The sequence below is a fragment of the Oryzias melastigma genome, linkage group LG13, assembly GCF_002922805.2.
Source record: "Oryzias melastigma strain HK-1 linkage group LG13, ASM292280v2, whole genome shotgun sequence".
NCBI classification, from domain to species: Eukaryota; Metazoa; Chordata; class Actinopteri; order Beloniformes; family Adrianichthyidae; genus Oryzias; species Oryzias melastigma.
The window spans coordinates 17,975,528-17,987,673 of NC_050524.1; the positions used below are offsets into that span (position 1 = coordinate 17,975,528).

A 12,146-nucleotide genomic window follows, 5' to 3' on the forward strand; every position below is an offset into this window, starting at 1 on the left:
TGTCACGACTGAGCGGTATATTTCCAACAGTCACACTTATACCTACAACAAGCCGCTTCGACGTTCTGTCGTTCCAAGGGGTAAATTTAACAACTGTAAGAATTCTTGAGTATTAGCAACATGAAACAGATTCGATGTTGCCGCCGATATAAGACTTATAAAGAAAATGTGCTGATTTATTCTGGAGTCGATTGCTTTTTGTCTCAAAGGGATTCTGAGAATGACTGAACAACAGGAGGAATCAGGCTTAAAGTTGATGGATTTTTATTGCAATGATGCTCAGCTTAGCGTCTGAGCTTGCGATGCATGCCAAGGCCTTGGCAAGGTCCAGTGCCCACATTTGTTTTGTGTAGGTCCTGAAACGCCACGCTAAACCTGTCTGCACATTCCTGAGCATCATCAGAATCAGATGATTCAGCAATTTGCTGGATCATCGTGTCTCTCTGTTTCATGTTTTTTTCTAATGTAGTCTCAGGGATCCCTGTTGTTGCAGTCATTGAATAGAATAATTTGCCATTCATAATAGTTAAAGCACATTGGAAGAAGGAAAAACAACTGTAGATCTCTCCCACACAAGCACGAGGAAACAATAGGACAGATTTAAAACATAAACAAATATAAACCATAGATAAATTTGTTTTCTGCTCAGCCAACTGCAGCTGTTCAAGTGCAATTCTAAATGCTGTCCAGCGTGATACATTCCTAATTCAACTTTATTTAAATAGCCCAATATCTTTGCTTCATTCAGGGACCTCACAGCCTGAGGGAAGAAGCTTCTAGCATGACCTAATGTCGTACACTTTATAGCTCACCTCAGTGGTGGGACGACCAGAGAAATCCTCTGTTTTGTTCTTGTTATGAGTCTAGATTTATAAATGGCTTTCAAGACTGAAAGGTTGCATCTGATAGTCCTGTTAGCTGAACACGCTGCTAAAATATTTATTTTCTTTCACTTACCAAACAGCACAGCACTTTCAATGCAACATTGATTGACTGTAAAAGAATGGTTTTGTTTTGAGTGAATTCTCCAAGTCTCCGCAAAGAGAAAAGATGCTGGTGAGTCTTCTTGACAAGTACTACTGGTATCTGAATGTCAGCTGAGGTCATTGGGAGAGGGTCACACCTAAAAAGTTACATTTTTCAACAGTTTGTACCTCTGAATCATGAGCAACAAAAAAACGGGTGTTTGAAAAACCTTGGGTTTGTGTGGCAGCATCTGCCAAAGTCTCCTTTTCTACTACAATTCTTATACATCCACTTGCAGAAAAATAGATGTTTGAAGCAAAGTGCACAGCTTCAGGCATCACTTTCATGCTGGTATTGCTCACTTTGTTTTGCCACGCTAATGTTAGCTTGGGCTTGTGAATTGCTATAAGCTAGCAGATGAGCATGTAAACAAATGACTAATAGGAAAATTAGCTGCAATAACTTCTGCGCCAACAGTACAGCTGAAAACCCAGATGAGAGTTTCTAAAGACCTTATGCTGCTCTGCAGAAAATATGTCTTAAAAACGACATTGGTTTCTGATTTTGGCTAAAAACAGCATAATTATATTAAAAAAGTCTATGGGAACATTTTTACAACAGAAAAAAATACTGTTAGAGTGAGACTTTAAATTCATCAGTGACATTGCTGGCCCGCCAATGGACTTACAAACAAAGTCTTCAGTAGCTCGGTACAATAACCCAACCTTGAACAGGGATAAGTGGGCATAGAAAATGAATAGATAGTATTCTTAGTTGTCTGTAATGTTTTTTTCATCCTCCTTACAGCAAAAACATTAATTAATATATATAAGTAAACATGGAATGCATTAAATGAGAAGTTAAATGTAAAATCAGGTTTAGTTACACCTTTTCATGTCTAAAAATTGCCTAAAAACATGCTGTGTATTGAACCAGAACAGCTGGGTGGGGTAGTCTTTCAAATTAAATTCTGCTATATTCAAGGGAATTTTGAGCATGAGACAGTTAATCTTTCAGACACTGTAAGCCCTCATCCTTAAGTACTCCTTTTCTTACAGCAATAGCAAGCAGATCCATTTAAAGATTCATAAATAACTGATGAAAGTGAATTTGGTGCATTAACAGAACTGTGATGCTTTTACTGTAAGAATCCAGCCTGTCTGCCAGTAAGCAGGTGGTAGGCATTTTATTTTCTTCCCTGACGTTTCACATTTTTTCCACATCCATATATTCCTCTCATATGATTTGTTCCTGTCAAACTGCAGAAACCCAAGCTGCGTTATGACTTTATTTATGCGTCAAGGGAATTCAAAGCCTTTGATGCTCATAGATCAACTTGGAGACCTCAAGGCCAGAATGCTCCTCCTGTATTTGAAATTTAGTAATGTAAAAATGATCAATAAAAAAACATATTTTCTTTAATTATCAAAAACTATTGTATACATCTTAAAGGATTTGACATACATTTGTAGTAGTTGTTTTGGGTGGACTTTTTTTTTTGTATATAAAAAGTGTCAATTTAAATGCTTTTTGAGATTTTAAAATTGCTTGAATGAGGTTTTAATCAACATACAAATGCTGAATCATCACCAGCATTTATAGGATATACAGTAGGTTACAACTGTCAAAAGTACTTGTTCTTCCTTTTTTTCTACATTTTTGGAAATCTAGTCATTTTTGACTTCAAAATGTTGGTTTTCTTTAGTGTGATTACGAATATCACGAATGACAAGAGTAAAGTAAACCATGCTGCGATTTGACTCAACAGGTGAGCCACAGCAAACTTCTTATATGTCCATAAAGCGTAAATGACACTACACTCTGTGATAAATAAGATCAAATAAAGCTGCTCAGTGTTAATCACATTTTAAATAAAAAGGGCTAATACAATGGTTCTCTGGGTTATTGCTAATCTTTCATAAGATAAACTAGCTCCAAGCAAACCATCACTCCTTTGGGAAATATTAGAATCTCAATGAAGACGGAAGCAAGTAATGGTTTCTTTGGAAACAGTCTCTTAAACTTTACTGTAATTTTAGTCTACTTCTAGGTTCCCCAATCAGGTTACTGTACTATTTACTCTTCAATAAACAAAATTCTGTTTAGATGGTTAGAAGCAAGTCCTATCATGAATAATTTCAAGTTTATCTCAAGATAATCCTCAGTTACTGTCTGTGATGTAACAGAAAAATAACACATTTTTGATTACACAGTAAATATTTCAATGATACAAATGAATGGAAACATTTTTTCTCTGGTCTGTTTTTGTTCAAAAGCTGCATATTGTAATATAAAATGTCCCTCTTAAAACATTGTGATTAATCGTGATTAACCACAACCCAAAAGTGTGATTAATTTTTTTAATCGATTGACAGGATTCATTTCAACATAACAGAGGTGAGAAGCACTAGATTAAGGACTGTAATTCAGCAAATAAGTCATATTTTTGGTCAAAAGCAAAGTCTTCTCTTTATTCCATTTACTGATAGATGATAACCAGACAAACGCAGTGTGCACTTCTGCATCCGTGTGTGCAATGATGGCACCAGTGCGGCCCAGCGGGAGTCTGCTATGGAGAACAAATGTGCTGCTCATCCTCTCAGGGTTTGTTATTCCTGAGTCAGCTCTGGAAAAATACTACTAAGTGTTTGTAACCTCATATAATTAAATGCAGATGATGTGTCTTATTTTATTTAATGCCACACAGGTCCTGAAAAATGCTGCGCTGAAAGATTGAGTGATGGTTATGGATGAGTGAAAACTGCCGAAGAAACCACAAACATTTGGATGAAGAATGCGTTGTTTATTGTTAGTTGTGGACCATTGTTTGCTTTTCTTTTGCTTTGAACTGATGACCCTTTCCTTTGTTTTTTAGGTTATGGAAATCTTGGAGTTGGAGGCCATGGAGGAGGTGAGATGAGCTGGAGTTGGGAACGGAGCTGGACCTGATGCTGCGACTCACCACAAACCGTATGTCTTTTAGGTGGTTATGGAGGATATGGAGGAGGAACTGGGGGCTTTTTCCCAGGAGCTGGACAGAAAGCTGCCAAAAGAGGTACACCAGATGGCTTAAATGTCTTAACCAAAGTGTAGCCTTTTTTTGAGAAAAGGCTTTTATCACTTCTATTACAGTCCATCAGGAACAACTGTCTGCCAATAAAGCTTAGTGAGTTCAGTGGAAATGAGGTCAACAAACAGGAAGATGGGTATTTATTGTTAGAAATGGACATTTATTATCTTTCACTCACTTTTTTGGTGTTTGTTTTGACTACAGACATGAATCTGTGTTTATGCTCTCAGCTGGAGAGTGTTATGTGAAAAGTAAAACAGCCAGATGAGGGTTTTAGAACCAAAAACACTGATTCTCTTGCGTATTAAAACAGCTTTTTGTCTGAGTGATTTAAACCCACGGGTTTCTGTGTGTTCCCATCTGAAACCCAACTTCCCAGTGGTAGAACTATCTGTGAAAACTGTCATTCTGCTGCCTAGAAACTCATTTGTTCAACCTTCACCGGATTTCCCGCCTGAGTATTGCTCCATCTCAAAGGCACAAATCTTCAGTTGGTTTGGTTTCTGCTTGAGACAAATGGTTGCAGTTCAGTTGCAAAAATGTTGAGATGAAAACAACGTGAACAAAGATAGTCTTTGATTTCTTATGCTACTTTCACACCAATGTGGACCAAAATAGCTCTTGAACTAACTCTGGTGCATTGGCAGCAATGCTTTTTAATGTGCAATGTCCCCCTCAAATGAATGAATAAATAAACAAAAAATAAATACAGTAAAATCAAAGCTAACAAAAACAATGACAATGGCAAGAATGTTTATATTTCCAGTGCCAGCCAGATCTTGCTGTCTTAGGCAAACATTTTTCCTGACACACGTCAACTGAAAGACAATAGTTGAATGTTTAGAAATGTTGGCACTGGTTTGGCCTTTTCTATTGCCATGATGACCTTCTAACAATCAATGGGTTTCATCCTATAATGACAGTAGCTCAGCCCAAATTGATCTATTCCATTTTCTATGGATCTACAACCAACAGGGGCCAAAAAAATGGCACGGTTCAGTTAGGCCCTAATGGGTCCATTTTATAATGGAAATGCTCAAAATACTTTATGGTTCTTCTGAACACTCTACATCAAGAGTGTCCAAATCCAGGCTTCAACGGCCGGTCTCCTGCAGGTTCTCCAGAAATAGTTCCTTATCTGCTCTTGATTACCTGGATTTGGTGCGTTTAGCCAGTAAGGAGCTCAAATGGCAGTTCGGTTGGAAAACATGTAGGACACGACCCTCGAGGGCTGCATTTGGACTCCCTCGGTCCACTCAGCAGAGACTCTGCTTGTCTTGCTCACAGGTGCAGGTGGTCCCACACCTCCACCAGAGAGCTGACAGACTACCATACAGACTGCTCTAATGAAGTACTGTCGAACGTTGATACATTTGCTCGCTTGCATGTCATGAGAAAGCCAAAGAAATGTTTTGCATTAATAGCAACTCAACATGAAAACACAGTTTGGCAGACGAGGACTTTTTATTTTATTGTATACGTGAGACATTCTGAACCTCAGCAGAGCATGATCTGGCCTTAAATTCTGGCGTGTGTGCATGAACATGATTTGTTTTAAATTAGGCTGACTGATTAGAAATGAACTCGGGGGGCCTCAATCATGTCCACAACTGTGGAATGGCGAGGAGCCTGCTCTTACGGATTGGTTGGCAGTGACAAAACTCCGGTTTCTGGATTTATTCTGTGCTGCTTTCATGACACCTAAAGCAACTCGTTGTTTCTCTGAAACTCTACAGACAAAAAAAAAAAAAAGCGTGACTTTTCTTCCCCAGTTCATCCAGACTGCATATTTACAGGCAAAGAGCAACATCTGTCATGCAACGTAAAAGGCATTTAAGATTAAAAATTGGAAAAAAAGGTTTAAACAAGTAAAAGAATATGTTTGATTCTGCTGCCAAGCTCCCTCAGCAGTGAACTGGAGGCTCTCTTCCTACAGAGCAAAATAATTATAAAATTGAGACAAGGAAAATGCCTTTCAAGCTGGCTGCCTCCTCGTGTTAAAGTAAACGTCAACCGTGTTGGCTTTTGTCCTTTTGTGGTGACAGACATGTGGGTGGAGTGAGATTATCTGTTCTCAATCTCAATGACTGGTTAGTGGATTTGACATAATCCTCAATCTGGCCCTGGTATCAAAGAGCCCTCTAGTGGTCGTGATATGTATGATGATCTTTAGAGTATCAAACTTCTGGAATCACAACATTCCAGACAAGAAAAAAAGGACAGTGGGCTTGGGGGAGAGTGTCTGCCCTGAAACTGGAAGGTTCTGAGTTCAAATCCAGGCATACCAAAGACTCTAAAAATGGGCCTGACTGCTTGACACTCAGCTTTATGGATTGGGGGTTAAACCACCAAATGGTTCCCAAGCACAGCTGTGTCTGCAGCTCTCCGCTCCCCCGGGGGATGGGTCAGATGCGGAGAACAAAATTCACTCACAGGTGCGGGACAACTGGGGTGTAAAGAAATATCAATTCAGTGAAATATTGCGATACTTTATTTGGCAAAACTTGTATCTATTTGAAGTTCAGCCTTATCTTTGTTTTCGTCTAAAATATTTCATAAATTACCAAAATAAAAGCACCATGAATTTGTTTGGATAAAAGCAACTTGTTTATGAGACGGTTGAAGAGCTTGATGTTCTAATCCTTAAATAACACGTATTTACAATTATACTTCTGTGGAAAATGTTTTTAATATTTAGATAATTCTTAAGTCATAATTAATAGTGAACGATTGTCTGGTACTGTCTTGGGATATATCGGGATAGGTATCATGACACGTGTATCGCGATACATATCATATCGCCACACTCTTGCCAATGCACGCCCCTAGTGAAACCTCATTGGGACTTTAACTGAAATTTTACTACTCCAGCCCCTGTTCCCAAATCAGAAGCTTGAATTCTTCTAAAAACACTAAAATTGACTTTATTACCTCATTGCCACAGTTGAAGTCATGTGTGAAACTATTGTCCTGTCCAAGATACATAATTCATTCACTATTTACTTTTGTTACCACAACCATACGGGTGACATCTCTCAGGAGGTCTGAGAATAAATGCAGGGAAACGTTTTTTTCAGTTGTAGCTTTAAAGTAACAGAATGATATGTTTTGTTTAATAATTATACTTGGGCACTTTGTGGTACTGGAAAACAAACCAGGGTCCGAAATCAGGTTTTTGGTGAGACGCTCTCCACTTTTTTCCCCTCTGACTTTGCTTCTTTTTTTTTTGTAATGAAAAGAAAGTCCAAACTTGCGTCATGTCAGCTTCTCTGGAATTCATTTTCGTAACTATAAGCCAATTTGCGTCCAAAGCAAAGTACTTTCTGCAAGGCAATTCAAAAAAAAAATAAAAAAAAAATAAAAAAAAAAGGAGACACATTAACCTCGCTTAAGTCCATCGGAGGCATACATCATGGTTATAATCGTTTTTCATTCATTTAGCTTGAGTCTGTATTTATCCACGGGTATACATCATGTTTTCAATGTGTAAAGTTTCACCATTTTATTTCTGTTCTGTCTTTTTTAGCTCCTGTGATTCCTCAGACAGGCCTTCCAGGAGGAGGAGGAGGAGGAGGTGGAGGAGTAGGAGGGGCTGGAGGAAAGAAAGCTGCCAAAGTGCCAGGTTTTACAGACTCAACAATAACCTCATGTGACTGAAAGCAGACAGGATGCTGCATTTAAGCAGCTGAACAAAGTCAAGAGACAAGTATAATTTTCACATGGCAGACACTTGGTGGGCCTGAAAATATTTTTAGAGAAGTTAATTATTTACAAAAATAATCAAAGTCTTTTTTGAGTAAACCACAAAGTCTTAACTTCAGTTCAGATTTGGGCTGAATTTTAAAATGTTTGTTCAGGCAGTTTTTACAGCTGTGCCCACAGGGCCCCAAAGATCTTCTGAAAGAAATGCTTCCACTAACGGGTCCGTGCGCTGCCTGAGGGACCCTACAGCTGGCTCTGGACTGAAAATCGGTTCACTTTTTTGGGGCAAAAAATTGTATCTTTGACACTATTTTGACACATCTTCACTGCTACTTATAGTATCAAATCCGTTAAATAAAAATGTCAAGGATTTTTTTTTAGACTCACAGGTGCACACTTTAATTTATGTTTTATGTTTAACAAAATTCAATTAAATATCCCATAATTTTCAAATTTTGGGGGGTTTAAATCGATGTTGTTTATTCATGGAAAAAAGTGTTTTTTTTACATGAAAATAAACATAAAAGCTGTCAAAAGATAAGTGTTTTATTTGAAAATTATTTCATGGATTTATACTCAATATTCCATTTGTTGAATTGAATATCAAGTCACTTCGATTAGATACATTTTGAATAACAGGCCCAATAAAACTGAATATACATAGCAAAGAATTTTAAGAAAGGGTTGGACTTTTTCTTTTGTTCCTGTTTTACACTTTTTACACTTTTTTGGAAAGTTTTTGAGTTAATAACAAAAACATTTGTAGAAATCTATCTGAATATACAGTTTGTGATCTCTTAGAAATGTTCTTATTTTTAAAGAAAAGCACTATTTTTTTTTAACAAATATGAATTTAAACTAATCAGAAATACACTCTACACATTGTTACTGTGGTAAATGATTAACAACATGACAATTCTAGCTGCAAATGTCTGGTTTTTGGTGCATTACCTACAAAAATAACTAGAGGTCCATTTTCAATAACTATCACTTCAGCATTCCAATGGTACACTGGGTTTGCTTAACGTGTCAGAAGGCTAACAGATGATTAGAAAATCCTTGTGCAATCATGCAAGCACAACTCAAAATAGTTTGGATGGTTAGAGAAGCTATAAAACTGACCTTCCTCTGAGTAGGTTGAGTACCTCTAGCATCACATTGTTGTTTTTGGAAATGAAGGCAATTCCATGAGAGAAATTGCCAAGAAATTGACGATTTTCCTTAACAGTGTTTACTCCTCTATTTAGAGAACAGCACAAACAGGCCCTAACCAGAGTATAATAAGAAATGGGAGACCCGATTGCATAACTGAGCAAGAGGATGAAGTTACTGCTGCCAAAATGGAGGATTCTTTGACAAAAGCAAAGTTTAATGGGAAAAAATATTATTTTAAATAAAAAAAAACATTATTTCTAATCTTGTCAGTGTATTGATGATATTTCTATTCATTTTACAACTCATTTAGTTTAAAAAAGTGCAATTTTTCATGGAAATCACTAAATTGTCTGGATGACCCCAAACTTTTGAACAGTAGTGTGTATGTCATGAAACCAATAAGACATGTAATAAATGTTATCAGACAAATTGTTGTCCAATAAATATACAAGTAATACAGTTTTTACATTCATGGTTAGGATATTTTGGACCAACAGTTTATTTCTGAGTGTGGGTGAGAAGCACTCTTGTCTTGTGGTTGACTCTGGCAGGTGTGGGTGTTCCTGGACTCTATCAAGGGGGATTAATGCAAGGACAAGGTCGGTATTTGACTCATAACGAAAACTACGTACTGCTGTTTCTCAGACTTTCCCCACTTGAGCTAATAATGTTTATTTTTGAAGTTTTGTATAATGTAACTGTTTGATGCATGTGAACAACCCCCTCCCCCCCAGGATTTAATGGTCGTGGAGTTTTGCCTGGGGTGCCCACTGGAACTGACCTCAATCCCAAATCTAGTAAGATTAAGTACTTTGCTCTGGGGCATTGGCGAGTTTTTCATTTGTTCAGGTGGCAAGGATTGCACACCCCCACACACATACCAGTCTGAGAATAAACCTAAGAAATGGTTCATGTAAAAACGAATATGTTGTATGGACAACAAATATTACAACAGACCTTAAGAGCCTTAGATAGCTATAAGGCTGATAAAATGTAAAGGAGCAAAACTTAAAAAACTCAAAAATTTACTTTTATGTCATATAAATACAACAATATTAAAGTGATCTTAATTTATCTTTTTACCTGTAAATTTACAAAACATGGAAATAACCTTCAGACAGTGATTGGCCAAAAAATGTTTTTTTAATGCACTATTAAGAAGGGGCAACAATGAGTCAAAATTTGAGTTTTGAAATATTAATAATTTTACAGAAAGTTTCTATGTCATCCATGGCTGCAGGATTTGGTCAGGATTGAATTTTCATTGCAGCTCCTGTCTTGCAGGAGTCCATGGACAGATGCAGCCAGGAGTGTTTCATGGCTACCCACTGAAATCCCCTTCAGCACAAGGTAGGATGGGATCTGAGTCCGATTTAGTAACAAACAGTTGCTAGGCCAAGACTTAGAGCTGTGAAGCAGTGGAATGGTAAAAGGCTGATTATTTAATCCTCACAATGATCAGGTGACCAAAGAGGTCTTCGTTTACAAAAGATTTTGAGCAAGTTACAACCAACACATTCTCCCCCCAACTTATCATATATGGACGTATGGTTTGGGCTCCCTCCGAACTGGTACCGGTCCAAGAGCAACTTTGTACCGGGCTACAGACAGGGAAAAAATGCATATGCTTATCAGGGGTCCTCACTCCTCAGGACGCGGACCGGTACCGGTTCTTGGCCCGATGGTTGGGGACCCCTGATTTAATTTGTCAAAAAAACGACAAGTTGGGGACATCCAAAACGTCAAAAAGTGACCCAGAAGGGGCCAGAACCATACATCCATATATGACAAGTTGAGAGGGAGAATTTGTTGGTTGCAACAAGTGATTTTACTCTGTTGAATATATGGGTCAGGGTGGGTAGACATAAACAGTTCTTCAACTTATGAGTAAACAATTTGAGGGAGAGAATTATTTAAAATACCCAAACCAATCAATAGCAAAGAATGAAACAACTTCATTGCAGAAATTGGTATTATAACCACCAACATTTGGTTGACTGCAGAGGTAGAGCACTGATTGAAGTATTGCAGGTTTAGTCCCTGTCTTGTCCTCCCGCGTGTGCAAGACACTGAACCCTGCATCGTTCCTGGTGGTTGAGGTTGGCTCCAGGCAGCAGTGTGTGAACTTGTGTGTGAACTTGTTTACTTGTATTTGGATGGGTGAGTGGGGCTGTAACCAAAGCGCCCTGAACCTTAAGGCAAGGTAGAAAAGTACTAGATAATTATATCCTATTCACCTTTTACCAATAATGAAGAAGGCCATTCCTAACTTTTTCCAAATTCTAACCCCATCAATGTGATGCTATAGGCTAAAGTTATGGTTAGTCACACTTCAATGTTAAAAAAGAATGTCCAAGCATAAAGAAGTTTAAGAACAAAGACAGTACTATAATTATCGATAGATAAGTTCATATCAAAAATATAAACAAATTGTGATATATCCGTAAATATTTATGAATATAAATCTGAACTTTGTGGGAATGTGCTTGGGTGTGTTGAGTATTAAGATTTCAATGGAAGCAAATGAGTGTCTTTACATGACAATGTGTGTTGGATGTTTCCATGTGTGAAACTGAAAGTGTTGTTATTAGAGAGGGAACATGACAATAATACATAGTGGGTTCCATGGGTGTAGTAAAAAAATTGGTCTATAGGAAATGGGAGAACTTATCAGTCTTTTGCTTCTTCTTACTTCCTCACTATATGTCTGGAATAAAAATATTGTCATTATCGCTCTCCAATTAAGTACCATACCTACAACAAGACATGGTTAAGTTGAATTTTCTATCAGTATTCATTCTTATTCATATTTATTCTATTCACAATGTTTCACAGGGGGCTATGGAGCGAAACCTGGAGGTGCGAAGCCTCCATATGGTACAGATTTTCTTATTTTTGATTTTTGCATCAATTGAATGCCATCTAACCATTAATATTTACTGACCTGTCTGACAAAAATGTTCCTTCCAGGTTATGGACCTTTTGGTAATGTTGGAGCTGGTCTTCCAGGAGGTGCTGGTAGGTCAAAGCTGAATGGAACTAGTGTGTGATTTGACATCATACCATTAGGGTGTTTCACTTGCACAGTCTAAAGCAGATAAATATGGTAGATAACAATACTGATTGGTTAAAAAAAAAAAAGTCCATTTGAAAAAAAATCTAAGCAAACATTTGTTTTCCTGATTTAGGTGGCACTGCAGGTGGTGGAGGAACTGGTGGGCTGTATCCTGGGCAGTTGCCAGGAGGTGAAAAA

General features: G+C 37.7%; 1 protein-coding gene across 21 annotated transcripts in view; it reads left to right on the top strand.

The window, feature by feature from the left end:
* elna (elastin a) overlaps positions 1-12,146 on the top strand; it is a 62,538-nt gene that overhangs the window by 27,718 nt on the left and 22,674 nt on the right. For 18 of the 21 annotated variants that reach the window (XR_004948909.1, XM_036214848.1, XM_036214849.1 and 15 more), the window contains exons 6-14: positions 3,842-3,877; positions 3,950-4,021; positions 7,563-7,658; positions 9,445-9,492; positions 9,628-9,690; positions 10,178-10,243; positions 11,729-11,770; positions 11,864-11,911; positions 12,082-12,138. Coding sequence is in view for 20 of the 21 variants with exons in the window: in XM_036214848.1 (XP_036070741.1) it covers positions 3,842-3,877; positions 3,950-4,021; positions 7,563-7,658; positions 9,445-9,492; positions 9,628-9,690; positions 10,178-10,243; positions 11,729-11,770; positions 11,864-11,911; positions 12,082-12,138 (528 nt within the window). In the remaining variant the exon portion in view is untranslated. The remainder of the gene's footprint in view (positions 1-3,841; positions 3,878-3,949; positions 4,022-7,562; positions 7,659-9,444; positions 9,493-9,627; positions 9,691-10,177; positions 10,244-11,728; positions 11,771-11,863; positions 11,912-12,081; positions 12,139-12,146) is intronic. The other 3 variants (XM_036214834.1, XM_036214841.1, XM_036214837.1) reach the window with 1 other exon arrangement.